We start from the raw sequence: 26,161 nt of genomic DNA, 5'->3' as shown, positions 1-26,161 counted from the left end.
GCTTTGCAAAACTCAGCAGAGTCAGAACCCCAAAATTAGACCTGTAGTTAACAAACTACAAATCTAAAATTCCCAAGTTCTCTGCTCTACCTCACATTTGATGTGGATGTAACAACTTAAAAGCACACAATAGCATTAGTAGGTGTGTATGTCTGTACATACCTGCTATACGGTTACAGTCACATATCAACTTAGTGGAAAAAAATATCAGATCCATAGATTGTAGTCATTGGGGTTTGAATTAGCGCCTACAAATAAATTCCCTGTTTCTGAAACAGATCACAGGTGTTTGTCAAGCAGTGAAATCGGTAAGATGCAGGAATACATGGGGGGGGGCATTTTTGGTGCTTTTTTCTTTGCTTTTTTGTTTTTTAAAATCAAGCAGCATATATACGGTATGTAACACAAAAAACTTGCCCTTTTCTCCATAGTCCAAAGAAGTTTGCTAGTGAACAGGTAAAAAAAAAAGTGGATTTTATTACACATAGTTTAGATTTAGACAACACAAATGCAAAACCACCGCTTTCAGAACAGTGTATCTCTTCCTCTCCAAGGGAACCAATGTAATCACTGAAGAGGGATTTTTTTTCCATTAACCATTATAAATATTGCTTGAACAGATTACACAAAGTACACATTACAACTTATATTAAGGTATACTCAAATATAAGAGATTTACTTCCAATTAAATTTGCTAGTTATGCCTTTCTTCAAAGTCACTTGCATAGGCTTTGAGCATATGATAGTTTTGCACACTTTTCTAAGCACCAGATACAGTTGGTTAATTACACACAGCAAATGGCAAATTCATCCATGATCATGCAAATGCAGTAAGAGATATCCATGCCATTTGTTTCTCTATAACCCCGGGGAGTTAATGATTTAAGTGACATCATTCAGTGGCTCAGGTCAGACTATTCTCCAACACCAAAAAGTAAGTTGAAAATACAAACAGGTGGTGCTAGAACGGAGCTCTCCTAGGCTAAAAAAGGTGAGTCCTTAACACAGCTGGTGTCCTTTGCACACTGTAGCAGTTACTCACTCTGTCTGAAATCTTGAGCAAGTTCCACCATCCAGGCTTGCTAAATGCAAGTGAATATTTCACTTGACATTTTTGCAACAGTTCACTCGAGCACAGAAAACATGTTTTCACTCTGGCCCTTCACATCTTCTCCTGCAAGGAACCAGGTAAGACTCACTTTTACCCATACAGTTATGACATACTGTTGTAACTGCAAAAGACCCCTACAAACACCCATAACTTACAGCCTCATTTCAGTTCTTAAAGGCTCCGCATTTACTGGCTTTAGCAATGAATTCCTTTAGCAGGCGACCGTCCATTTGCCAAAACGCTGTGGTTTGTGTCACTTCTGTCAAATGATTGACACAAAACTTAAAGCAGAATTCCTCTAAGTCCTAAACAGAGAAAAAAACACAAAAAACAAACAAACTTATTATCTTTATATCTTTAAATTACATTCAGGTACAAACGCCTGTATATGCTTTATTTTAGCAGAGAATTAGACAAATACATGGCTAACCAGTGGCTCTCAATGGTTTTCCCACACACAGTCACTTTGTAAATGCAACAGAAAACGATAATTCTGCCCACGTAACATGGTTACAAGGCGAAAAGTAACCATAATTTGTTAAAAGTTTTCCCGCTTTAAGAGTTTCACCTGCATTCACTAACAGCTATTAAACCCCAATATAAACAGGAGAACTTGGGGTAATGATACATAACTGAGACTGTGGATTAAGAAAATTCAGCTCTTTTGTTCCATAATACAAACTCAAATCTATACATAAGGTTGCTTGACTTCCTGCTTAATTAAGGGCTTCACTGAAATCTTAAAGTTGCGTGTCAGGCTCGGTCCAAGCATATACTGACTGGAGAGTTTTAAAGCAAGGTTTAGGCAGGCAGCCTTTCTGTGCATTAGAAACAGACCCACGTTACAAAGTATTTCACAGATGTCCCAAAAATTATTCAAAGGAAGTACTGTAGTACAATACAGCATAGCAATTCTTGCAGAAAGTAAGCTCTGGATATTTGAGTCTACTTGGAAGTGCCTTCCATTTAACGATTAGAAAAGCCTCACAACCATCATTGCACCCACATGATGTCAGAGAGAAAGGATGTCTAAAAAAAAAAAAAACAAGACACAGTTGTTGTCAATGTAAAGTTGATCACAGAACACTTCCCACTCAGACTGTTTCCAACTCCTCTTTTGAGGAGAAAGTCTACTCTTTGCATTGCAGATCTAAGCTGCTATAAGGAGGAAGCTGCAGCCCTTGCAAAATAGCAACTGCCCACCCTGTTCTAATTTTTAAGTTTGTAGAACTAATACTTCATATGTGAGAACACACCCTTCCTTAGTTGCTCAGCAGACTGGGTGCTGCAGTAAGGCATAACAAATTTGCAGAGCTCTTTAAGCCATGAGGTACGAAAGACTGATTAATATTCATGTTTTCACTTAAGGAAGCTAGAGCAACTGTGTGCCAGTGAGAGTTCTTGACAAAACAATAATATAAAAATATATCCTGGCCTAAAACCAGGCATTCTGAAGCTGCAGATCTTGACTTGGGTGGCATCTGTGCAACAAAAAAAGACAAGCTTATTAGAACTGAACACTGATGGTTTTCTTTTCTAAGTAACAGCATGAGCTAGGATTTTAAACAAAATTACATCATACACATTACAATATTTTGCACTGCTTTATTAAAAAATTCATATTCCAAGTCAATGCAACAAAAGCATACAATAAACAGAAATACTGTACTATTAGTAAGTAACTTCGGAAAAATTAAAGTTCTGCATAAAAAAAAAGACTGAATTTCATTTGCAGATGGATGCACTCCCAGCAAACTACTTAATACAGACTGAAGTGAATAAAAGCACAAGATATATCCAATGATAATTAAAAGCTGCAATAAGAAGCCAGACCTGACCTAATTCTAGCCATGTCTGTCAGTCCCCCAAAGCAAGCATAGGAAAGTTTCAAGTCACAGAGTTATTTTAAATTAGGAAAGCAGCTTCCTTTAACTGTTGTCTTCCAGATGCACAGTCCTTTGAATGAACATCACCCAAGCAATTTCAAGCCCCCATCTAGCATTACAGCCTGTAAAAACCAATTTTTACTAACATTTTTAGTAAAAAAGCCACCCCTCTGTGTCACCCATTCTATCTCCTTGATGTAGCCTTTCAGCCTACAGTTCTATTGTCATTTCTAACTTCATTTAGCTAGTGAGGTAAACCCAAGGCATAGTAACTGGATTTTTTCTACCCTTTACAAGTGGAATCAATCACACACTGAAGACACATCCTGCTAACAGTCTTTTGAGGCTAAAATATGGAAATCTTCCTATTTTCCATGAACTCCCACTAAAGAAATCATTATTCACAGTAGAGCTGAAGCCACAATTCAGACACTAGCACAACCCTTTGGGTAAGGTATACCAAACAAGCAATGCACCACGAGGCTCCGAAATAAGTTAGGGCACCTGCATGCTAACTGCTGAATATTATGTAAAAGGCAAAGCAATGAGCTGATTTACCAAGTACCAAAACTGCTTTAAGAGCATAAGTAGCAAGTTAAAAACTAGCCAATTGCAAAGTTGCAAACATGATGCACAGATACTATGATGAACATAAATAGCTGAGGCAAGCCCAGGAATACTTCCTAATTAGTTCATGAAGCAGCATGTTAGTGATCTAGTAGTGAAGTCAGCCATTATGCAACAGGGAAGCTTTGCTAGCCTTCCCCCCACCTTTCACACACTCTTTCTCTGTCTTCAACATTTATTAGGTCCATAGAACAGTTCTTATCCTGCTATGTCATTAGTTAGCATACTGTGAAGACTGAAAGTGTATTTGACTGTAGCTAAACAAGCCAAACAAAAACCAACAAAAAACACCCTGCCAACCAAAAAAAATCTCCAATGCACTCAATCCCCAAACCTACTACCATATGACATCACACAACAAATAAGTAACTTAAAGCTTACAAGACTGCTCTTCCTATTGTTACAGTTTTTCTTTGTGTTTAAACCCTTCCCTTGTTTCAGAGCTAGTGTTTTCCTCCTCAGAGATTTTTCTTAGTGTTGTTTTTCACCCCAGAAACAGTAATTCATGAAGCTTGGCACAGCATCCTAACCTTTTACCATTAAATAAGGCAATGCAAACATTTACAGACACTGAGTCTCAGCCTGGGACTTAAGGCATCTTTAGATATCTGTACTAGTTCACCTTCCCAGTACTGGTTTATAGAAAAAAAAATAATACATCTCTTACAGCAAATACAGTTTTTATAAGTCCAGCATTCTTAAATTCTGAAAATGGCAAGTAGTATTATCTGATAGCAAGAGAGAGCTTATATAAAAATATAACTGGCTGTTTTTCTCCATAGTTTGTCAGAAAGCAGCCACCTATTTAAAAGATTGAAGTTTAGAAGTTTACCTCTGCATCATATCTGACAGCAGCAGAGAGCAATGAAAATGCATTTTCCACAGTAATTCCTCTCTTGATAATGTGTTGACACAGTTTTTTCAGTCTATTTTCACAGTACGAAGTAGCCAAATCCAAAAGCCCTGCAATGAAAATGCCACCGTATTAGTCAGCTGTAATGATCTCTTCTTTCAACAAGAGTTTATGCTCCTGGTGTATAGACTGCACCTGTATTCTGTATGCAGTGTTCTATAGCTCTATAACATGCTTTTTCCAAGTAGGTTACTTCTCAGAAAAATGCATTTTACCATTACACAGGAAGAAAGGCCTTTTACTACCTCATGACGCAAATCCTATTAATCTCTGTAAATACGCAAGCTGTTCCACTGATTTGCATACCTAACTGCTTGCGAGAGTGGAACTATCACAAAACAGGCACTGCAACATGAGAAAAAAACCCCTACCATTATAAAAATCTGTGCCTGAATTACAGCTTGCTCTTTGCTCTGCTGTCCAAGTTTCCCTCTTAGATCTGCTGAGATTCTTTGACCTTATCCTAAACAAACATAGACTCAATTTAGTAAAACATGCAAGTATTTTAACCCAGATAGTCTCTCACCCAAGCTTGAAAAAAACAGCTCATAGTTTATTTCTAAATATGTAAGTTTGCTGCAACAGTATTTTAAAGACAGCTTAATTAATCAGCAGTAAAATGCATTATAGGCTAGACCAGAAGCCAATATTAATCCATTTATTCTGTATCCCGTGTCAGTTTTTCTGGATGCTGCTTTCTAATATAACTGGACTGTAAGCAATACCTATTGCATCTTCAGGCGGAAGGTCAACACTGTCTGTATACAAGTACTCAAGAAAGGCACGATACACAGGATAAGAAAACTGGTCTATTTCTATCACTTCCTTCATATCCTCATTCCAGTACGACTGGAACATGGTTCTGAAGTGTTCACACCTAAGAGACAAAGACATCATCTGGAACACTATTTTATGAACACATGGAATGTTACATTACAGTCCCCCTGAAATACGTATTTGGGGCAGTCTGCAATATTCACTAATATTTTACCATACTCCATCACAGCCAGTGGTCCACATTTTGGTTCCTAATGCTGTGGGCATTGTTATGCATCAAGATAAAACTCTTATTTGATCTATGCTACAGAAACAACCTGTGTATCCATTGCATTCAGGCCAACTTAACAGAATTTATTAACCTGGGAACAACAAACAGGCTTAGTGAAAATTTAATACGGACCATTTTAAGACAGAGTTCTGATTCAACTTTTTTTCACAATTGCTTCATTTAAAGTGATTATGGATACATAGATGCTATATATTACAGGTTTAGGGGTCCCTCCCTACCCCTTACATTTTTTCCCCCTTTAGGTGCAATACTGAGAGGTTATTCTGCATGAACAGCAGCTGTGAAACATGACCACTACCTGATTTTCAGAACAGCTTTATGGACATGGATGTACTTTCCATCCACACGGAACTTAAGGTCTGAGGTTTCTGGGCTGTCAAATTCTTTCTTCAGAGACTCTGCTACTGTTAAAAAATCTTCATGCTCTAGAGAAACATTTTTAAAACAAACAAAAAAACCATTAAACATCTTAAATAGAACACACACACCACTAGCTAAAGCTAGCAGCTCAACTAAGAGCATACCAAGGAAAATAGGTCAGTTATCAGGGCTCCATTGGCTTAAGCGGTGAAATGGTAACAATGAATTAATCCAATACCATTTCCTGTTGGCAAGGGCTGCTCTGCAACAGCTACAGGCAGCAGTGGTCGGCATTTCCCATTCCAGCTCATGGCACAGAGGTAGCACAGCACCAAGGAAGGTACCTGGAGAACTTTGTCATTCTCTACCTGGGCACCACCCGGGAAATTGCCAGCCTAGCCTGCTGGCAGCTCAGTGCTAGTGCTGGGTCAGCTCAGCTCTGCAACCTGCAAACTAGAACCTGTGGATAACCTGCAGGCCACTGGTAACGGGAGCCTGCAGCATCACCTGCAACTCACTTGAAACATGGTGTACAGTACTTCAGCCCCACTGACAGGGTGTGAACTGAGCCTGAAAGGCAAGAAAACATGTCACCAGCTGGCCACTTTTTTTGTGCTGGCGGATTAGATACCTTAACAGACAACCTGCAGGCTCTTTGCCAGGTCTCGCTAACAAGAACTATCACTGACACCATTACACTCAGTTTATTAGTCAGTTATGACAACACAAAACCCAACAGCAGTGTTGTTGAAGAAGAGAGACAGTAGACACCGTGTCCTTGGTATAACCAAGGACACAGGACTTCAGCAATTTTGGAAGTGGATTAGATCTGAGATATTACAGCTTTTTGACAGTTCTGTATATTAAGGTCTATGGCACTGGTCCCACAGAGGTCCCATTCTGTACCTCTAGAAATCATACAAGAGTTGCAGCACAAGTTGGCCAAGGTTTGCGGTAAATTGAGAAATCTGAAGTTTTAGAAAAGTCTAATTTAACCCCACTACTTGAGGCTTCTGTTCATACATCTTAAAAGTGTGTTTCAAAACACATGGTTTCTCAGAAGTACAGCATGGAAAGGATAAATAAGTAGATTTTTACTGTAACAGGATGTGGTCTGTCTCTTGTGTCCCACAGAACTGCATATTGTTCATCCATATACAAACCACAAATCCCTCTTCACCATTAGGGACAGCTAAATTAGCTGGTATTTAAAATGAAATACTTCTGTAACAGACAAATCATGTTTGTGCCACAAAAGACCATACACTCCTCCAATTTACACGGATCATCCACAGAACCTGCATCTCATCAGGGCTGACTAAACCACGTTCCAATCCCCCCCCATTTGCTCATGTGATTTTTTTTCTAGGTCATCAGCTTAGCTTAAGCTATGCAGTAGATCAACTTTCACTCCAAATACCTTAGGTTCATTCCTTAAAAACAGCTGAATATTTGTACTTCACCACAGCCAATCCTGAGTGACTGATTAATTTTTTTGGCAAAGCCATCAAAATTGGAATTAGAACAATAACTTTTATGCAGAGTTAGCTCTCACTAAGAAAAAAAAAGTTTTTAACCTATATGAATAAAAAAGTGAAGGAAAAAAATTATATGGAAAATGAAGATTAAAAGTGTCCCCAGAATTAATGCTTTTGATTTAAATATTCAGTAAGTAGGATTATCAAAATAAGAAGAGAAAAAAACCCCAAAGGCTAAGAGGAATTAAAATGCAAGTACAAAGGTCAAATACCTTGTTATACTCAGTCTGGGAATACCTCATAAAAATCAAGAACTTGAAAGGTACTGAACTGGGGAGATGTCATTTAAAACACTTTCACTATTAGCAAAAGGCAACAGACTGGACAACCGTCAGACCTCTACAGAGGGCAAGACTAACACATATCGCAGAGGATTAGAGAATGAAGAAAGTGAGGTGGGATAAAACACGATGGATTTTACCCAGAAGCAGATCACTCCAAGCTAGTCTTCTCTGTCTTTAGTAAAACTATCCAGTTTTCCTCTATAGATGAGATGCCCTCTAGAAATGTGACAACACGCTAAATAACAGGTTAAGATGGAGAAGCTGGGTTAGGACAAGCCACATACAAAGATGAAGTCCGAGTCTGCAGAAAGGTTACTTAGGATGTGATGCCTCCATGAAACCAGTTTTGTATGGGGACTAACAAAATTAGGATCTGTTGTCAATGTGAAAACAGATTAGATCTCCTAAATGATCTCAAGAACTGAAGCAACAGATGTAAGATGAAAACATCTTCATGTTTTGAACATGAAAACACCTTAGTGTTTGCTTAGTGCAAGCTAAGCATTTTATAGCTGTATTAATATTTGTTTATGTTTGGGGTCAAATAAGAATTAGCGGCATGTGAATCAAAGATAATCAAGAAGAAAAGCTTGGGCTTAAGTTGGTGGTCACAGAGACTGCATCCCAAAATGTAATCCAAGGCAATATAAGAAGAGAGTTCCAACACAGAAAACAATTCTATTAGAGTCTTGTTTTACAGGGACTACTATCGACAAGCCTGCCTGTCTTTGGGGAAAGTCAAACTAAACTGAGATGAGAGAAATAATCTCAAAAATGAAAACTTGGAATTCTTTACTTTCCTAGAAGCATATGAGTGAGATTTTCTCCTTCATATTCATATTGGAAGGGTAAATACTAAGGAGGAAAAGCTAGCGATAACCCTTACAATTCAAAGTTGCTAGATAGCAAAGTAACAGGCATCAGGAGCACTCTTCCAAGTAGGAATAGTATCAAGAGAAAAAAAAGTTATGTTTAATGATTCAAAAGTCCTTCCCAGTCCTCAGCTGGAGCTCAAACAATACAAAGGTTGGAAACAGACAATATTCACAGTGCGATGGTAAACAAGGATTCTCTCCAGATGTATACTGGCAAACAAACAATCTTGTTAACCCTATGCTGAACCCTTAGCTGCTGAAGTAGACTGTTTTCTTCAGAAGAAAAAAAACTTAGCTGAAAGAGCTAGTTTTAATTACTGCTTCTGCTTAAAGCAGGAACCATCCTGACATAGAAGTGGTATCCTGTACTAATTACTACATATGTACACAGAGGTTATAGCATTGGCTGCCATACCGGAGCTTGTTCTTACCTACTGACAGCAGACGCCACATAACGGCAGGAGTAGCAAAGCAAGCAAACACGTCGTCGGTGCAGGCAAAGTGAGTGAGGTGGGGAAGGATCACTGACTGCCCACGGCATTGGCCCCACATGTACACCTGGCCGCTCTGGGTCTTGGCAGCTGACGTGTGAGCAGAGTGGCAGGCTGCAATCTCCACAACCCTGCAAACAGAAGAAACCTTGTAAGGTACAGAACCAAGTGACTTTCCAAATGTCTCACCAAAGTAACAGCCAACCAAACTATGCATCTACACTCCTGTACTTCTTTCTTTGTCCTGCGCAAATGAGATACTGTTTGAGTGGATATTTAAAAACTGAAATGGCATTTTCAGATTGCTTGTAGATCTTATTGTAATCAGATACTGCATTCTGTCATTCTCATCAGTTGACATTCCTTCTTTTTCTTCCATAACCATGGGAAAGGAATGAAGAAAAACAAAGTTTTGTTTTTCCCCTTTAAAACCAATGCACATGAGACTTACTCTCAAGAAAAAATGCTTATGGAGCTTATGAAACCTCCAGTTAGGGAACAGGCAAGAAAGTTATACTACTAAGGGTTTTGCAAAGCATTTTTCAGAACTTCTTTCAAATGGATATTACAAAAGTTATCTCATTTTGAAATTAAGTTCCTATGTATTTTTCAATATACCCTCCTTTCTACCCCTCTCTTAATCTTTTTTTTTGTGTATGTAGACAGAGATCTGACCTACTACCTGTAGGAAACTCTTTCTTTTGCTGTTGAAAGCCTCAACACTGAAATTCAGGACAGTACATGGACAGTGCTTCATTTAAGAAGAGGTGAATACACACACTTAACTCCACGTTCTTGGAAAGTTATGGTTGTTTTTTAAATAAAGTCTATATATTATTTTCACCCACCTCACATAGTTACTTAAAATATTAGAGCTGCTGATACACAATCTCTTCTGTTTTCCCATTGCTCAGACAATCCCTATCTTGCTATCTGAAACATTACAATAACTGAGAAGAATCACACTTCCATTAAAAGGACCGCAAGGACATTTCCAGTGTCTCTGTTCACATGATAAGCAAAAACCAGGGGAAGTGCCAGTGTCAGTTCAAAACAAAAGCTACGCTTTCCTGTTTTTTCTCCACACTAAAAATATACATCAGAGGATTTCATGCCTTTGTGCCAGAAACAGATCAGCTGGGATAAATGTCTTTCCAAGCAGTCTAAAAATATACATGTAAAAATGTTTGTTCCTTTACCCAACAATATCCATGAAGAGTTAGCTTTTTAGGAAAAAAAGGTTTTTTTACATAAAGCCTACATTTTAAGTGCAAAAATTGTTTTCAAGATCAAACACAGAAAGAACCTACAATCACTTTCAGTATGTATCAGTAATTTCTGGCAGATAAAAAACTAATGGGTTGGTTTACACCACGATCAATTTATGAACCTCTATGCAACATTGAGATTTTTCAGCATCTCTGCAAGAGACATCATAAAGTAATTATTTTAGAGACAACTTGCTTTCCATCATAGCTATGCACCTAAACTACTTCCTTCCCCAAACTTCCTTTCCTTAGCAGAACAGATTCCTATTTTTAGAGTAACTATACTATAGAAGTGTATACTTAAGAACATGTACTATAATACATGTATATGTACAGTATACTTACAGTACACATACAGAGTAACGTGTTAAGCAGACACTTAACACTAAAATTCAGGAAGCTGGCCTTCATAGCTGTTCCTCCAAACTAACACATGTCTAGAAGTTCCTTACAATCTATATGTACAATATTCTCCAAGATAGCATCAAACGCCACCTCCTAAGGAACTGTCACCAGCATTACATATAAATGACAAAAGAGTTATATAAATTAAAAGACCAGAAGAAGCAGCAGTAATATGCCTCACGGGAAATGACAGTTCACCCACTTACAGCACTGTTTCCAAGGGAGCCAAGTGAAGCAATATTAATAAGTTCAAGTGACTTCTCTCTCCCTTAGATTCCAAGCAGAAGTTCTACAACATCTCCCTCCTTTAGCCACTGAACAAATGCCAGTTTTATTATAATCCCATGCTTGAGTTCACATACAGTTCTAAATGCAACAGCTCCCCTTAGTTTACTCAAGAAATAGAACGCTAAGAAAACAAAGTTGATTTATTTGCAAACATGCACATTTCTCTTCCAGTGCTTTTTTAAAGAATATTTTCTTTTGCTTTGCTAATGTCACTTCCTTCACAGACAAGCCAGCCTCACCTCAGTGGTTTCTGTTGTGGTGGTTCCTTTCTTCTTTCCCTCCACTCATTTTTTAAGCTCTTAAATAATCTCAGCACTGTGCAGCTTTTAATTTATTGTTTAGTGTGAGAAACAGGAAAAAAATAGGAACGACTTCCCAAAAAGAAAGTTCAGAAATGGAGGAGAAAAACCAACCAAAACTGTTTCCTAGTTAAGAGGAGATTACAAGTTAAGAGATTTACAGGTTAAGGGATTTATAGACTAAGAGGTTTCCAAACTGAGGTATGTTAATCATACACATGGGCCCAGAGAATGAGACTGAGGTCCAAGTTTGTAGGTAAATATCAGAAGAGCCATCCCAAATATGAGGATGACAAGGGTGCTGAAAAAGGGTGGAGAAGGGTTAGGGTTATTCTTTTATGAGTCTAGGAAACTAAGAAACTACTAACTGGTACCACTAATAAAAGTGGTATTATCTTCCCTTAGCTCTAGCAACCTTGCAAATCAAGTTCTGTTTATGCGGTTGGCTATTGTCAGCCTTTCAGAAAATCTGTTTTTCCTCACATGCCACTCCTTATAAAGGTGGTGCTTCCTTCCCCCTCTCCCTCCCCTCCCGCCCAAAATGTAGGCCTCAGTGCAGCTTAAAAGCTTGGCTTATCAATTTCATAGCTCCAAATTTTTAACCAAAGGAACCATATTTAGAATAACCTAACACTTAGTCATTCGTTACCTTTCAGTATAAGGTAAAAACAAAGAATGTTTACTTTCAATAATCATTACAGATAGCAGAAAGCACTCAAGCCTACAGTAAACTGTAAGTTATCATCCTTTCCTATGCTTTTAACATTAGCAATACAAAAACAATCCACCAAGCCCTACACACGCATGCTTCCAGTGCTAGAAACTGCATAACACATGCTCAGACTTATCAATCCAGAAACAGCTTCAGCAAGATTACCTTTCTTTTTCCATCATGATCTGCATCGGGCTTAGCTGGTTACTTTTATTGCCAGTTCCCAGCTGCCCGTAAGTGTTAGCTCCCCAGGCATAGAGCAAACCCTCATCTGTTAGTGCTAGTGTGTGCGCATAGCCACAGGCAATCTGTAAGTAAATGTACAAGCATTACTACTAAACAAAACAGAGATGAGAAACAAAATTATCGCACACATTACCTTTGTCTAGCTGATGTTAAATATCTCAGGTATTCTTCATTTAGCACTACAAATGTGTTGTTTCTCAGTACCTAAAGCTATCACAAAATACATTAACTGTAGGTACTGGAAAAGTTCCAATTTCATTAATTTAGTGTTCATTCATTACTCCTAAATATTTACTGCACTTTTGTGAACTCTCCCTTAGCTTTTACTTGCTTTCAGTTGCAGATTCTTCACACAAAGAACAGTGAACTTGATCACATCTTGCAACTCTGAAATACTTTCAGAATTAGCTATTTTGAATACTATACAAACTACAAGAGCTGCAGTTTAACAGCCAACAATCATTCAACCCAAGTTATCACATGAAACTCCACAGAACCTTACTAAAACCCCAGGAAATCCTAAATTTTAGTTTTATTCTTTAGCAGGAAAAAAAAAAAGCAGCAAAAAAGCCCTCCCAAACCCCCCAAACAAACCCCCACCACCAAACAACCAAATCCACACCCATGACTCATTTTCCCTCTCCCCTCACTTCTGAAGGGCTAACAGGAATATTGATGTAGAATCTAGTTTGAACATCTTGTTCCCCTTCATTTCTTGTCTTTGCCTAGTGCATTTCATTCATTCAGCTTTGTAACAAAGATGCAATTTGCATCAGTAGTATAATTTACTTATACTTACACTAGCTAACTTTAAATCACTCAAAATTTACAAAAGCAAGTATTTTACAGCTTACTTGCACTTTTTATAAGCCTAATGTAATTTATAGGAACTGACAAAAATCAGTATTTGAACTGTGAAATCCAGAAGCAGGTATAAGACTCCAAAGATAAAGTTTAAACAGATGCTAGCCACACTTTCATCTCCACATTAGACATACCTGGAGTATACACACACCATGTAACGCTCCCACTCTGCATGGTGTTAGTTGATTGCCATTGTTTCCAAGACCTAGCTGACCATTACCATTGTAACCCCAGCCATAAACCTGATTGTAAAAGGAAAACAAAATTAAGCCACTCCTCCGTAGAGGTACAGAACATTTAAGTCTTAGTATCCAGCACAAGTCAGAAAAGTACATCTTATTAAAAAACTGTATGCTATTTCAAGAGCAATACAGGGAAGGGTGAAAGATATTAAATATACTGTAATGACTAACTGTATTCAACTTTCCAATCCTGCATTTACCTTTTAAAGAAGGTTAAAATATATTTGTCTTTGAAGCAGTAGGAATTTTGCAATAAACAATACAGCAAAATCTCTCCCATCGTGTCAACATTTAGTTGACCTCTACACCTTCCTTTCTGTTTATTATTTTTTCTTTCATTAAAGACAATGAATTATTCTGATCAGCTGATTAGCTATTGGATTAGTTTAAACTGAAGTCCCCAGTTTAGCTCTAATTTTTACTTTAGTTTTGTTACAGTGGGCACATTAAGACAAAAGTATGCACAATGAAAGCTCATCTCAACCTCAGTGACTTTTACAGTCCTTCCAGTCTCAAAGAAATCCTACACTCCAAGTTTGGTGAAATGTAGTAAAATTGAGGTTACAGTTCACACCTAGAAGCAAGATAGCACCATAAATGTACGTGAAACAAACAGTTGCACAATACTAGTGCAATGTTCAAAAGATCGGTTTGGTTTTGTTGCTGGCAATTAAGCAGCGTGTTTAAGAACCAGGATCAGTCAGTGTATTCTTGCAGAAAGACTAACTATTTAATTGTGCACGCTTTCAAAAAAATCTAATGAAGACATATGTTAAACAACCTATTGAAATATGAAGACAGACATGCTTAATACAACTGTTCAAATTCTTGCAGTTGCAGGCATGAATAAGAATTATGTTACAATACAGTCTTTGCCACAAGAAGGAATGTTCAGTGTAAAGACAGCATCTCCAGTTAATTGCAGAATTTTCCTTGAAGTGGTCTCACAGAAGTTATCAATATAACAGTAATATAACTCTATCAATACAACTCTGTAAGTTGAGGACTCCTTATCAGCATTTCCCCATGTTCAGACATTAACCTTTCAAGTCTGGGTAACAGAGAGAAAACATGAGAATGTAGCAATGCTTACCTCACCATTGTTTACTACAGCCATGGAGGAGGTCTGACCACAAGCAATGCCAACTACCATTTTACCCTGTAAACAGTTCGAAACCCTACGAGGAGTCGGCTGGTTTGCTGTAGATCCAGATCCCACTTGACCACAGTTATTATAGCCCCAAGCATACAGCTGTCCATAAAAACAGACAAACAAAAAACCTCCAGTTTAAGCCTTAATAATAGTAATGATAGTAACAAATTTATCTCAGTGTTGTCAGCATCAGATTGGGTAAACTATTCCATTTAACAAGCTAAAATACTTAAAATTCATTTTCAACAGCTAAAAATTATAAACAGCAATAGGACTGATCTAGCAAATACGAACACGGTACTTTTTTCAGTGTCTTGCTACAGAATCAGAGCATCTGACTATAACAGGAAACAAAAGGAACATATTTCCGTATTAAATATGTCAGACTATAAGCGCCTAGTAAGTGGACTATCTTTATACTTTCACAACACTGGAAAAAGGAATGCAAAACAGAATGTAATTTGTTTCCCAGACAAGCTGAACCCCCCAATTTACAGCTATTTAGTTTTCTTCACAGAACTCTAAACCAGGTTGCCGCTGGACACTCATACCTCTTCTGTATCTTTCAAAAGCTGTGAAAGGAGATCAGCCCACGTTTCACAGTAGCAAAACTGTCTTACACAACAGCATTAGCAAAAAAGTACCATCTCTGACAGTTCAAAGTTTGTCAGTAGCAAACTAACGATAATGAAACCAAAAAATATTGCTTCCTTTTATCTAAAATTCCAGAAGACGGGGAAGTAGTTTGGTATAAAAAAAATTTCTATCTCTGTATTTTCAGTTCCTTCAATTTTTATTATATGCATGCTTGGGACAGAGGTAATTTTCTTCCTAGTAGCTGGTACAGTGCTATGCTTTGGATTTAGTGTAATATTTAGAATATTACAGAATATTAAAATATTATTCCAATATTATATATATTTAGAACTCAAACTAGCCAAAGGGATATTCTATACCATAAAATATCATGCTCAGTATATAAACTGGGGGGGAGTCGGCTGGGAGTTGCTGATCACTGCTCAGGGACTAGCTGGGCACCAGTCAGTGGGTGGTGAGCAATTACATTGTGCATCACATGTTTTTCCTTGGGGTTTATCCTTCATTCTCTCCTTTTCATTACACTTGTTGTCACTATTATATTTTACTTTATTTCAATTATTAAACTGTTCCTACCTCAACCCACAAGGTTTACCTTTTCCTGATTCTCATCCCTATCCCATTGGGGGGTGACAGCAGGGAGGGAGGGAGTGGCTTTGCGGTGCTTAGTTGCCAGCTGGGGCTAAACCGTGACACACACATATGCATAGTTTGGCATAAAACTAGTTCTGACAGTTCATTTTCTGGTGCTTCACCCAATTAAAAAGTTTGTCCTCTTGAAAATATCCAGTCATTGGCCAATAAAAGCACACTGACAGATACCCTAACATGAAGTCTGCACATCCTTTGGTGCCAGAGGCCACCTGTTTACTGCAACACCAAACCAAAAGTCAGTTATTAGAAACTAACACCTCCACTGCCACCAAAAGAAAAGAAAAACAACCCAAATAAAAATCCCACAAAAGAACAAACAACCCTCCCACCAAAACAACTCATTTGCCATGTTTACACTAAACAAAACAAATAAAAGAAAGCAGCCCTTTGCTTTTGTTACTTGCATTCACTGGATATTTGATTCCTACTGAATATTTGAAGATGCTTTATAAAATATCTTCATTTCAATAACACACACACAAACAACCGAGGTAGAGAATCTCAGGAAGTAGATCAAAATGCCGAAGAGCTGATCAGTTTCCTCTCTCGGAGAAGTACAGACTCTGCTGTCTTTTAAGTCTATCATTAAGGTCCTATTTTTTTTTCCTAATTCGCTCTGCATTAAAATTGGACTGAACCAACTGTACAAATCAATTATGCCAAGTATTTCCACAAATACTTCCAACTTCAATGCCTCTCTTAAACTCCAGCTATATCAAGTTACAAGGGTTTTTGCAGCCAAATCTTTCTGCAAATAAAACTCTACTGAACACATTTAGCTGCTTTCAGTATAATCTGCTCTGGTACAGATAAAATCTCAGGATACAAATAGGCTAAGCTCCTGCAAGGTACGCTAGGGATAGATTTATAGTACATTAACTAGCCACAATGGCAAGCAAGCTGCAAATATCAACTCCACGGTAAATACAAAGAAACTTCCCCACTTCCATTGAGATTTCAAGCGTGTGACATTTATTACAAGAGACAGCACGGCCATCACAGGCAGCTACTACACAGCAGCTGGCACCACTAGTTTAACACATGAACATCCACTCCTTCCTGCCAGCACACTACATTTTATAGTTTAACCAAGTCAAATGTGACAGCATGAAGAACTTTCCTAAGTGCAGGCTCTCCTTTTAGATACAACACAAACCACTTAAACTTACCCAAGGTCTCCTTCCTACCCTCAAAATACCAATTTGCTACTTTGTATTACAGCTGCACTATGACTCTATAGTGAACCCTAACACTGACACGCTCCAATTACCAGGATGGAAAGAATTGTAGTTTCCGTTTTCATTGTTAGGAAGGTTTTAAAATTAAAACTCTTCTTTTGTTAAAGTAGAGCTGAAACCAGGCCTTCCTCCATGCAGTAACATGCAACTCAAATCAGATACACACACATTGGTCAAATCTGACTAACTGGAAACTAATTGTATGTGTTTCCCATAATACATAGCCTTAAGCCATATAAACAAATAGAATAAAGCAGACCTGGCTATAAACCAAGTGCTCTTTCATTAGCTACACACAAGGTATGCAGAGGTGTGCAGAGCAACATTCTTTCACAGTACCAGTGTGGCAATCATGAAGACCAAGAGAAATGAATCAAACGTGAACCAGTGAATACAAGTAACTATCTACCTCTTAAATAACAGAATTTCAAGCAAATAACAATGTTGCATTGTGCACCTTACAAACCATTCTTTCACCTGTTAAGTGGCAAAGTCTTCCGGTCTCATCCCTGCGAGACATACAACACGTGAAAGATAAAAGTTTACTAAGCTTTTATTCCCTTGTTTTTGTGGTTGGGTTGGGGTGGCTTTTTTGATAGGGTCTGTGGGTAGGGGATTTATTTAGTTGTTTTCAAATCTGCTCTGAAGAAAAGGACATCCTAGTTTGAGGCAACAGGAGAAAAGTCATATCATAACTAAACTGTAGAGAAAGAGAGAACTTCAGACTGCAAGACCACTTGCACTATTCACTTCAAGAAGGAGATTAAGAGATTTGAATAGGTTTGAACTTACATCCCCATCAAAAGACAGTGCCATGGAATGATGAGAGCCACAGGCTACTTCCACCACCTTCTTTATTAACAGGTTTGTGCAAACTTGAACAGGAGTAATGCCCTGATTGGTTGTGCCATTCCCAAGTTGGCTGTAACCATTATGACCCCAGGCATACACTTCACCGTCTGCAAAAATATTTAAGTTTGTGATAAAGCCCACCAAAAATTCCAAGGAAGTTAGACAGGCAGAATTCTAAGAAATTAGCAAATGCCAGCATGAAAGTAGAAGGACATTAACAAACAACGAAACTATTACAAGAATCATCTGTATATTAAAAAATTATATACTTTGTATACAAACTATTTTATATACATATATCACAATATAACCTCTAGATTAATTGTGGAAATACATGAAAGTGCACAGATAAGACCGAGCAGGTCAAAAATGACAGAGTAAAACCCTACAGTTGCAACACAGGAAATGGAAACTCACCGTACCTATTACAAATGCATTTAGTTCCACTTAAAAGCAATGAGAACCCTTTAGTGTATATTACCTAATTAACAAGTTAATAAAATTACACTTTAATCCATTCTTGTTAAATGCAAGCAGAACTTAAAATCTGTGACTTATGTTTCTATACTAAATGTTAATCTTCTACCTTCAGTGCAAAGTACAACATGGGGTCCACTTCCATAACTGAGGCTGGAAATCTTCTTTCCACATAAGGCTTCTAATTTCTTTGGTACTATTGTGCTCTGATTATCTCCAGTTCCCAAGCAATTACTGCAATTCAGTCCAAAAACAAATACCTGAAAAACAAAGGCATACTCATTTCAAATGATGTATACTCAGGTATGCACAGATGTGGTAATATTCAGGTCTTCGTAAATCCAGGACAGTTTTGCCATGGGCTCTCAACAGCCAGAGACTTCCCTCATGGAGTTTAACAAGCTCAAGAGTCAGCACAGAGACACTGTGTTAACTGATGATTCAGAATTCTCCACATCTGTGCAGGCCTGAAAGCTAGACTTGTTATTTGCAGAAAAAGTATGATAAAAACTATTAAACTGTCAAAGTGAAAGACACCACCTTCTTTTAAAAGGTCTTTGTAAAGAGCAGCCACAGCTGTACTGTGAGAGGTTCATCCTACAGGCAGCTTTCATAGGTCTTAGGGGGGAAAAAAAAAAAAAGATAATCCTACTCTACCCAGTCTTACCAGAAACCCTCCCATTAATACATCCCAGAACACATGGCTTGTTTTCTTTTAGCAGCACAATGCTAACTCGTGTTGAGTTACTGAATCATTAAAATCCACAGATAATCTTCTACTGTATTGTCACTTAGCAAGCCATAACCTCATTTTATATCTTCATACCTGGAGCGCTTGCACTTAATTTCAAGCTACTACAACTTCTTTTGAATTCTGACTGCCTTCAAAAGTGCATGTAATCCATCCTGGCCTTTGCCATTTGCAAGTTTTCTACATACTCCATCTATATTTTCCCCATACAAGACTAAAAAAAAAAAATATTACAAGTTATATCCAACATGTTTTGAAATTGACAAATTTCACACAATGCTTCTGAGAAGCTATTAATTTACAGCTATTCAGTGGACTCTGAAAACAACCAATTGTAATGTTCCACTTTATTACAGCCTTACCTCATCATTGTGTGTTATGTATATAGCTTCATTAGCTGATGTACCGAACACACACGCTTTCCGAATAGACGCTATTTCTTGAGGTGACAGTAAGGTAAATATTGGCCACTTGCCTACATCCACCATGATGCTGCTGTGTGTCATGATGTTTCTACAAGTAAGAAGACATTGCTGTAATAAAACCAAAAGCTTATTAAAAAGTGTATTTTGCACTTTCATCAACAGGCAATAAGGTAATTTCCTTTAAATGACAGAAAAGGCATGTGTTGTGGCTTGAAAGCATAGCATTCTATTTTATATGCAATATGTAATCATTGTTTCTGTGTTTTAAGGCGAACAAATAGCAAGTCACTGGTAAGACAACGGAAAAGCAGACCTATTCTTAGCAGGATATTTAAGTAAACCATATTTGGTTCGACTTCAGTACAACTGAACATCTGCTTCATATGTTCAGTAATGTTCAGAACTTTTAACAAAAAAGTTCTACCAGCAAACTTACTAAAAGCTTTTGATCTAGCAAATATCCACTGGTGGCAGAGTGGATTCCTGAGGGAATTTCAGTTGGAATTCCTATTTAAAAAATTTCACAAGTGAGAATTTTATTGTAGTCTTACAACTTATATATGCCATGTAAGCAAGCTGTTGGTGCATATGTAAAACGTGCACATAAAAACAAAGCTGGGGCTGTTAAGCACATGACACAAATCTGCCACCTCTTGTGTAATCAAAAGCTGCTATTATAGTCAAAAGCTATTTGTGAGAGCACAAAAGCGTGAGCTAAACTCATGAGTTCATACAATTAAGCAGTGAAACACATCAGAGAAAAGCGACTAAGTAAAATTGTCATAATCCATTACTTAGAAACAAGCTGGACCACATTAAAAGCTGGAAACATGACTGGGTATAGATATTATCTATCAACGAACCCAGATGTATACATCCTTCCACAATGCTCCTTCTTCCCAGTTTCCTCAGGATGATTGCATCAGCTCAGGAAAAAAGCTGACAGTCAACACAAACATACAGAGCTTATCAAGGCCTTCAGTCCTGCACATAAAAATTGTAACATCACTTATACCCTGAAGGGAGTCTGCCACTGACAACTGATGACCCATTCTCAAGGATATCAGCAAGTTTTGTGAGATGTGAAAAGCACTAGATGGAGAATTCCACAGAGTGTCAGTGACATGATATAAATGACAATAAAGGATTTTTAAAAAGCAGGCTAAGGTATCATTCAATGGGTAAGAAATGCAGACACCACGCTCTCACCAACATTTAATTCTTTCCTTTTAATTTGTTTGCTGCAGTCCTATCCCATTCCACTATTCTTTGTGCTGTTGTTTTCAAGTCAGGCTTCTTCTTGATGCCTGGGTATCTGATATGGATGACAGTGAGAACACAAGAGAGCCTCTTTCCTTTGCTTCTGATGCTGGCTTCTGAAAAATGTGCTGACAACCAAGCCACAGCTTCAGAAAGCTATTTAAGACCCACAATCAATCCTAAAATACAGGTTGTTCAGTGCACATGTGTTTTGGAAGGAGGGGGTTTATTATTTTTTAAAAGTTTGAGAAACACTGAGGTCACACAGGAAGTAGGTATACAAAAAAGCCAACAAACAAAACCCAGACTTGTCTCCTTATCAAATTTTGTAACTTTGCTCCAACAAACCCAGGTCTGCTCTACAAGTACCTCTCTCACTACAAGCCTGACTTCACTCTACATTTCACATCTGAAGCAGGTCTTGAAAACACCTGAAGTCTCCAGATGGCACATTCATAATAAATTTATTTGTAGAATAATTTTTGAAAGTCTATCTGATGCCAAGACCACAGCACATTCTACACAGCTAAACAGATGTGAATGTATTTCTTCTTAATTTCTAGTCCAGTTACAAACTCCAACTAGTTAGCTGCTAAGATTTATTACCTCACTTTGGCAAATCTTTTAACATATGACACTATCAATCAATTAAAAGAAGACAGCGATGACTTGTTCTTTTGAGCAGACCAAGTAACCGTCGCTTCTGCCTTTACCTATTTAACATGCTTCATATAACATAAAATTGGCCACACAACAAATGTGTCATAAACCAGACATCAAGAAAAATATTTTCTTTACTGAAGTTCTTTCCAATGCATCCTGTCAATTTAAAACATGAAGAAAAATGTTATTTTGATGGAGAATGTCCTAGGAAATTAACATTAACAATTCTTACCACACCCTGACAACCTATTCTACTCTAAAGGTAATCAGTTTTAAATACGCTACTTTCTCTCTCCCTTTCTGATCTTTGCACTAAGTCTTTAATACACTTGGCTTATTTTCCATTACTGTATGACCACTCCACTCCACTTCGACAAAACCTTTCCAAGTACTTCCAAAATCTATGTGAGTTACACTGCATTTCCATACCTCAAAGCTCAACTGGGTCTCTTGTCAGACAAACAAATAGCAGTAGGTAAAAGAAAAGCTTTCAAGCACACAAGACTTTCCACGCTGAAGGCATAAGCAATGAACTCCACCCACAGATGCAGATTCTTACAATTTTTGACGGGTCTAACACTGCTTTATCTAAAACAATTCAGTATATTTCCAATTTCAACTGTTACCACAATCCTACAAATTATTTCAAGAGTTTTCCCTAAAAGGTTTTTAATGACAACTCATCTGCCACTGGGCAGGTTTCTTTAATAAATCTCAATCCTAAACCCTCTCCAGGTTTAGCAGCTAATGAAGGTTCACAAAAATCCTTAAAAGGCAGGAGATGTTTCCTCTTGGTTCCTTGTTTGAGTTTTTTTGTTTTATATAATACATACTGTTTCCCCCCAAACACAAGTCCTTTTCCCCTCCCCTTTACAAATATTAACTATTGTCCTTAGATGCTGCCATTCGCTGGAGTACCTATCATCATTCAGTGGCAACATTTTTACAGTAGCAACAGCTATTTTTGTTTATACTTATGTCTAAATGAGTGAAATAACATACAAACTTGAAAGTTCTGGGGCTTATACATGGATTCCTGTTTCTTAGCTTTAACTGTGCATAGAAAGCTGTTCTGATTACTTATTCTCCATTTCCCACAGAAAAGAAATGCCCAACCTAGGCATAAGCACCACCTTTTTCATCTCTAAAGATGGATTCCTTAACAACCTTAACCAATTTCCTAGTTTTCCAATAAAGTTCTATTTGCCACAAGAAGGGGGGGAAGAGGGGGGAGGTCTACATTGGGGAAAAAGTATTTGAGGAGTATTTATTTATATATAGTACTGTAAATGGAGATGTCAGTAAAGTAACTCAGTGTTATCAAAACAGAAATCCAATTAATTTTAGCATCCTCTAAGACACACCGCACACTTTCTGAAAGGGTAGACACTGCAATATAGTGATTGATCTCTCACACCAATCACTCAAACTTCATCTTTGCACAACATTTGTCAGAACATGGAGCGGGGAAGGTGTGTGCAGAGTTTCTTATGGGCAAATCCTTGCTACAGAAGGCTGACCTAGAAGACTTCAGTCATGTCATTGCCAACAGTGGCACAAAGAAACAGTGTCCTTCACTCACCCTTCCTGTACTGTATCAATAAGTTATCTAAGGCTATTGCTTACTTCTGATACTCACCTACAGACCTGGACTCCACTACATGACATGCTATGAGTGCACTTTAACTGAAAGTTTGTAAGCATAACATAGCAGCAGACGGAGTCCAAAGTAATGAAGTTACTTTAATCTGTTTGCAAATAGCTGTCTCAGTATATTAGCTCTCAAGCTATTTAGATTTTGCATGCAACATGGCAAGCAACAGTTTGAAGGAGGATCTGTCACATATCAACATCTAGATTTTAGGTAAATTGCAATTAAAAGCCATAAACTTAAACTTGGTGCTCCAGTAGATACTTGCTTTTAGAAACACTGTATGTCACTACTTTTAACTGTCTTCATTTCTGCTGCGTGATTCAGTGATAAACAACTATACACCATACAGCTTTATTTCTACTGCAGAACTAACCAGCAGAGGGAGCTTATATCAACAATACCTCTTCTAACTGCTTTGACATCTTTGAAATCGTCCGACAATCTCAGTATACAATACTAACAGGAACAGAAACAAAGATGATTGTTTGAATTTCAGTGAGGCTAAAAATAAGCAAGAAAGGATGACTTGTAAAGAAGGAAACTGAACCAGCCACATATTGTGATAAGAAGAAATTGAACTCTGAGCAGTCATCAACATTAGGGGGAAAAAAATCTAGATCTGCTCACAATTAAAAAATGTCACATGCTTTCAGAGACACAAGTCCTTCAAAAATTCTGTGCTAGACTGTTGCCTATGAGTTCAACTTCTCACTAGTTTGCTTTCTAAAGAAAAGGTGTGCAGATTGATTCTCAGTGATACTTGTAGGGAAACATGAATCCATGCCTTAAAAAAAACAAACAAAAACAAACACAACAGTGTTTACAAAATGTTTTGTTAAATGATTTTAGATAAAAGTTTTACAGAGTTTATAGTTCAGCTAAACAAATCCATGCTGGAGAGAACAATAGCCTAACACAACATCCTACCAGGAAAACAGTACCAATTGTCATCTCAACAAAAAAGCTACAGTTAACTCCTCAAATATTATCCCCTTATTTATAAAGGCTATTTGGACGAAATTGCGTGTGTTTGTTTCACTCTTTCCTCAGGCTCCAATGTTGCCATTTATTCTAGCTGGGCAGACTTAGTCTGCACAGAAAGAAACTGCAGGCTCAGGGCTTCATTTATCCTAATTGTCTACAGGAATTATAAACAGCAGTGAGAACACAAAAGCTGGGATATCTGACTTTAGAACAACATGAACCAACTGGCATACTTGATCCTTTTTTAATTTTACATACACTTCAACCAAGAAAGAGTGAAATCCTAGATGTAACGCTAATGTTGCCCATGTTTTTTCTAGTTTATGTTTGGTTTTTTAATCTCATATTTCAGTATTGAGAAAGAACGTGGAAATAATACATACTATTAACGTTAATCAGATGTGTGAATCAAGTGAGGTTATTGTGGCTTTCTTCCTGGCAGCAAAAAGATATTGCACTCCCTGAAATCACATGCCTTAACTTACTTTCCTTAGACCTTACATAAGGCAAGATTTCTGTGACAAAATCTGTGTGCTCAAACGTCTGCATGATTTATTTCTGGATGCCTTTTATGAGCAATACAGAGAAAGAAAAACCTGCTGATCTAAGAACTGACAACCAGGCCTCCTATTTGCTTTGAGTAACCAGCTGAAAGAGATACAAGCAAGCAAAAAATGCCATGCACATGAATACTATTGAACATAAGACTGTTTCAGCCATAGGAAAAATCCCTTAAGAGCATGACAGTCATCCAACCACCATAACAAAACTATAATAACAATATGCTTTTTTTTTTTTTTTAAGCTGAGCACTACTGCAGCTTATTGAAGAAGCCATGCACACAGGACATATTCTAAAGCAATACCTATATTTCAGTCTGATGCATACAGAGATAAGCATTCAAAGGAAAACATTCATATTAAGGCTGTAAAGAATTACTACATCTTCCAAACAGTTTCTCCTAAAAATCTTTGTGCTGTAAACACACTTGCACTTATAATGCTTAGTATCTTTTCCTCATAATTCCACTCCTGGTTTAAGTGATTAAAGTCCATGTTACCTCTCCTCAGTAGGTGACCACATGCTTTCCGAAAGGGATCACTTAAGCTGTCTAAATTAGAACTCTGAAAGTTGTTTTTAGAAAGTAGATATTCCTTTAACATTTAATGTAGAAGAACTGTATTAAAACCTAAAGAAACGCTAGTCTAGTTATTCAAATAAAGCTCAATGAGAAAAAAACAAAATCCAAAAAACTGTTGAGAGCCCTGCTTTTTCGGTAAGCTAGATCTCAGCCTTCAGGAAGCAGACAACAAAGGGAAGGATGAACTGAAACACCGTGAATCAGAAGAAAAAACAACAAAAACTGTAAGAACATACTGCGAGCAGCGCCAGGCAGGAAGAGACTTTGAGGGAGGGAGCTGTGTGGGAGACATTCAGACCAAGCGAAAGCCTCGCCAAGCCGCTCGGACGAGGACCCCCAGCCAAGCGCCCTTTCTGTCAGACCGCCCCCCTCCTCCCCCGGACGGGGCCACCAGCCCCACAGACCCTGACCGGGGTCCTCGCGGCGGCCTTCGCCCCGCCGCCGCCGCCGCCGCCGCCCCCCACCCCCCCCCCCCGCCGCCGCCGCCGCCCCCCCACCCCCCCACCCCCCGCCGCCGCCGCCGCCCCCCACCCCACCCCCACCCCCGCCACACCGCAGCCCTCAGGGCGCCCTGACGGGGCTGCGCGGGGCGGGAGCAGCCCGCAGCCGCACGCCGGGGCCGCCCAGCCCGTGCCGCGCCGAGCGCTGCTCACCCGGCCCCTGCGCCATGCCCCGGCTGGCTCCCCGCCGCCCCTCCGCCCGGCGGGTCGGCCGCGCCCGCCGCCTCCGAGGTGCCCCCGCGCCGGGGCGAGCGACCGCCGGCACGCCCGCTGCCGTTACAGCCGTTATGGCCGTTAGGACCGTTACGGCCGCCGGGCACCTAGCCCCGCCGGT

General features: G+C 38.5%; 1 protein-coding gene across 8 annotated transcripts; it reads right to left on the bottom strand.

Moving 5' to 3' along the window:
* Positions 1-460: 460 nt before the first annotated feature.
* Positions 461-26,161, bottom strand: RCBTB1 (RCC1 and BTB domain containing protein 1). Of its 8 annotated transcripts, none has more exons than XM_040583868.1 (13): positions 25,981-26,161; positions 19,563-19,733; positions 18,559-18,709; positions 17,913-18,079; positions 14,572-14,730; positions 13,371-13,478; positions 12,292-12,434; positions 9,095-9,285; positions 5,905-6,031; positions 5,263-5,414; positions 4,457-4,587; positions 1,267-1,416; positions 461-1,174 (listed from the first exon to the last, which is right to left on the bottom strand). In XM_040583868.1, the coding sequence occupies exons 2-12, from the start codon at positions 19,704-19,706 to the stop codon at positions 1,276-1,278; spliced, it is 1,614 nt and encodes a 537-aa protein (XP_040439802.1). In that variant the 5' UTR covers positions 19,707-19,733; positions 25,981-26,161; the 3' UTR covers positions 461-1,174; positions 1,267-1,275. The 8 variants fall into 8 exon arrangements, 7 of the variants coding, with proteins under 7 accessions (XP_040439802.1, XP_040439801.1, XP_040439799.1 ...); XM_040583867.1 differs by having other exon boundaries at positions 19,563-19,713; XM_040583865.1 differs by lacking the exon at positions 25,981-26,161 and adding an exon at positions 25,564-25,675 and having other exon boundaries at positions 19,563-19,713.

Source organism: Falco naumanni, chromosome 2 (genome assembly GCF_017639655.2).
Source record: "Falco naumanni isolate bFalNau1 chromosome 2, bFalNau1.pat, whole genome shotgun sequence".
Taxonomy (NCBI): Eukaryota; Metazoa; Chordata; class Aves; order Falconiformes; family Falconidae; genus Falco; species Falco naumanni.
The sequence above is the reverse complement of the archived record's forward strand: the minus strand, read 5'-3'. Positions and strand labels throughout refer to the sequence as shown.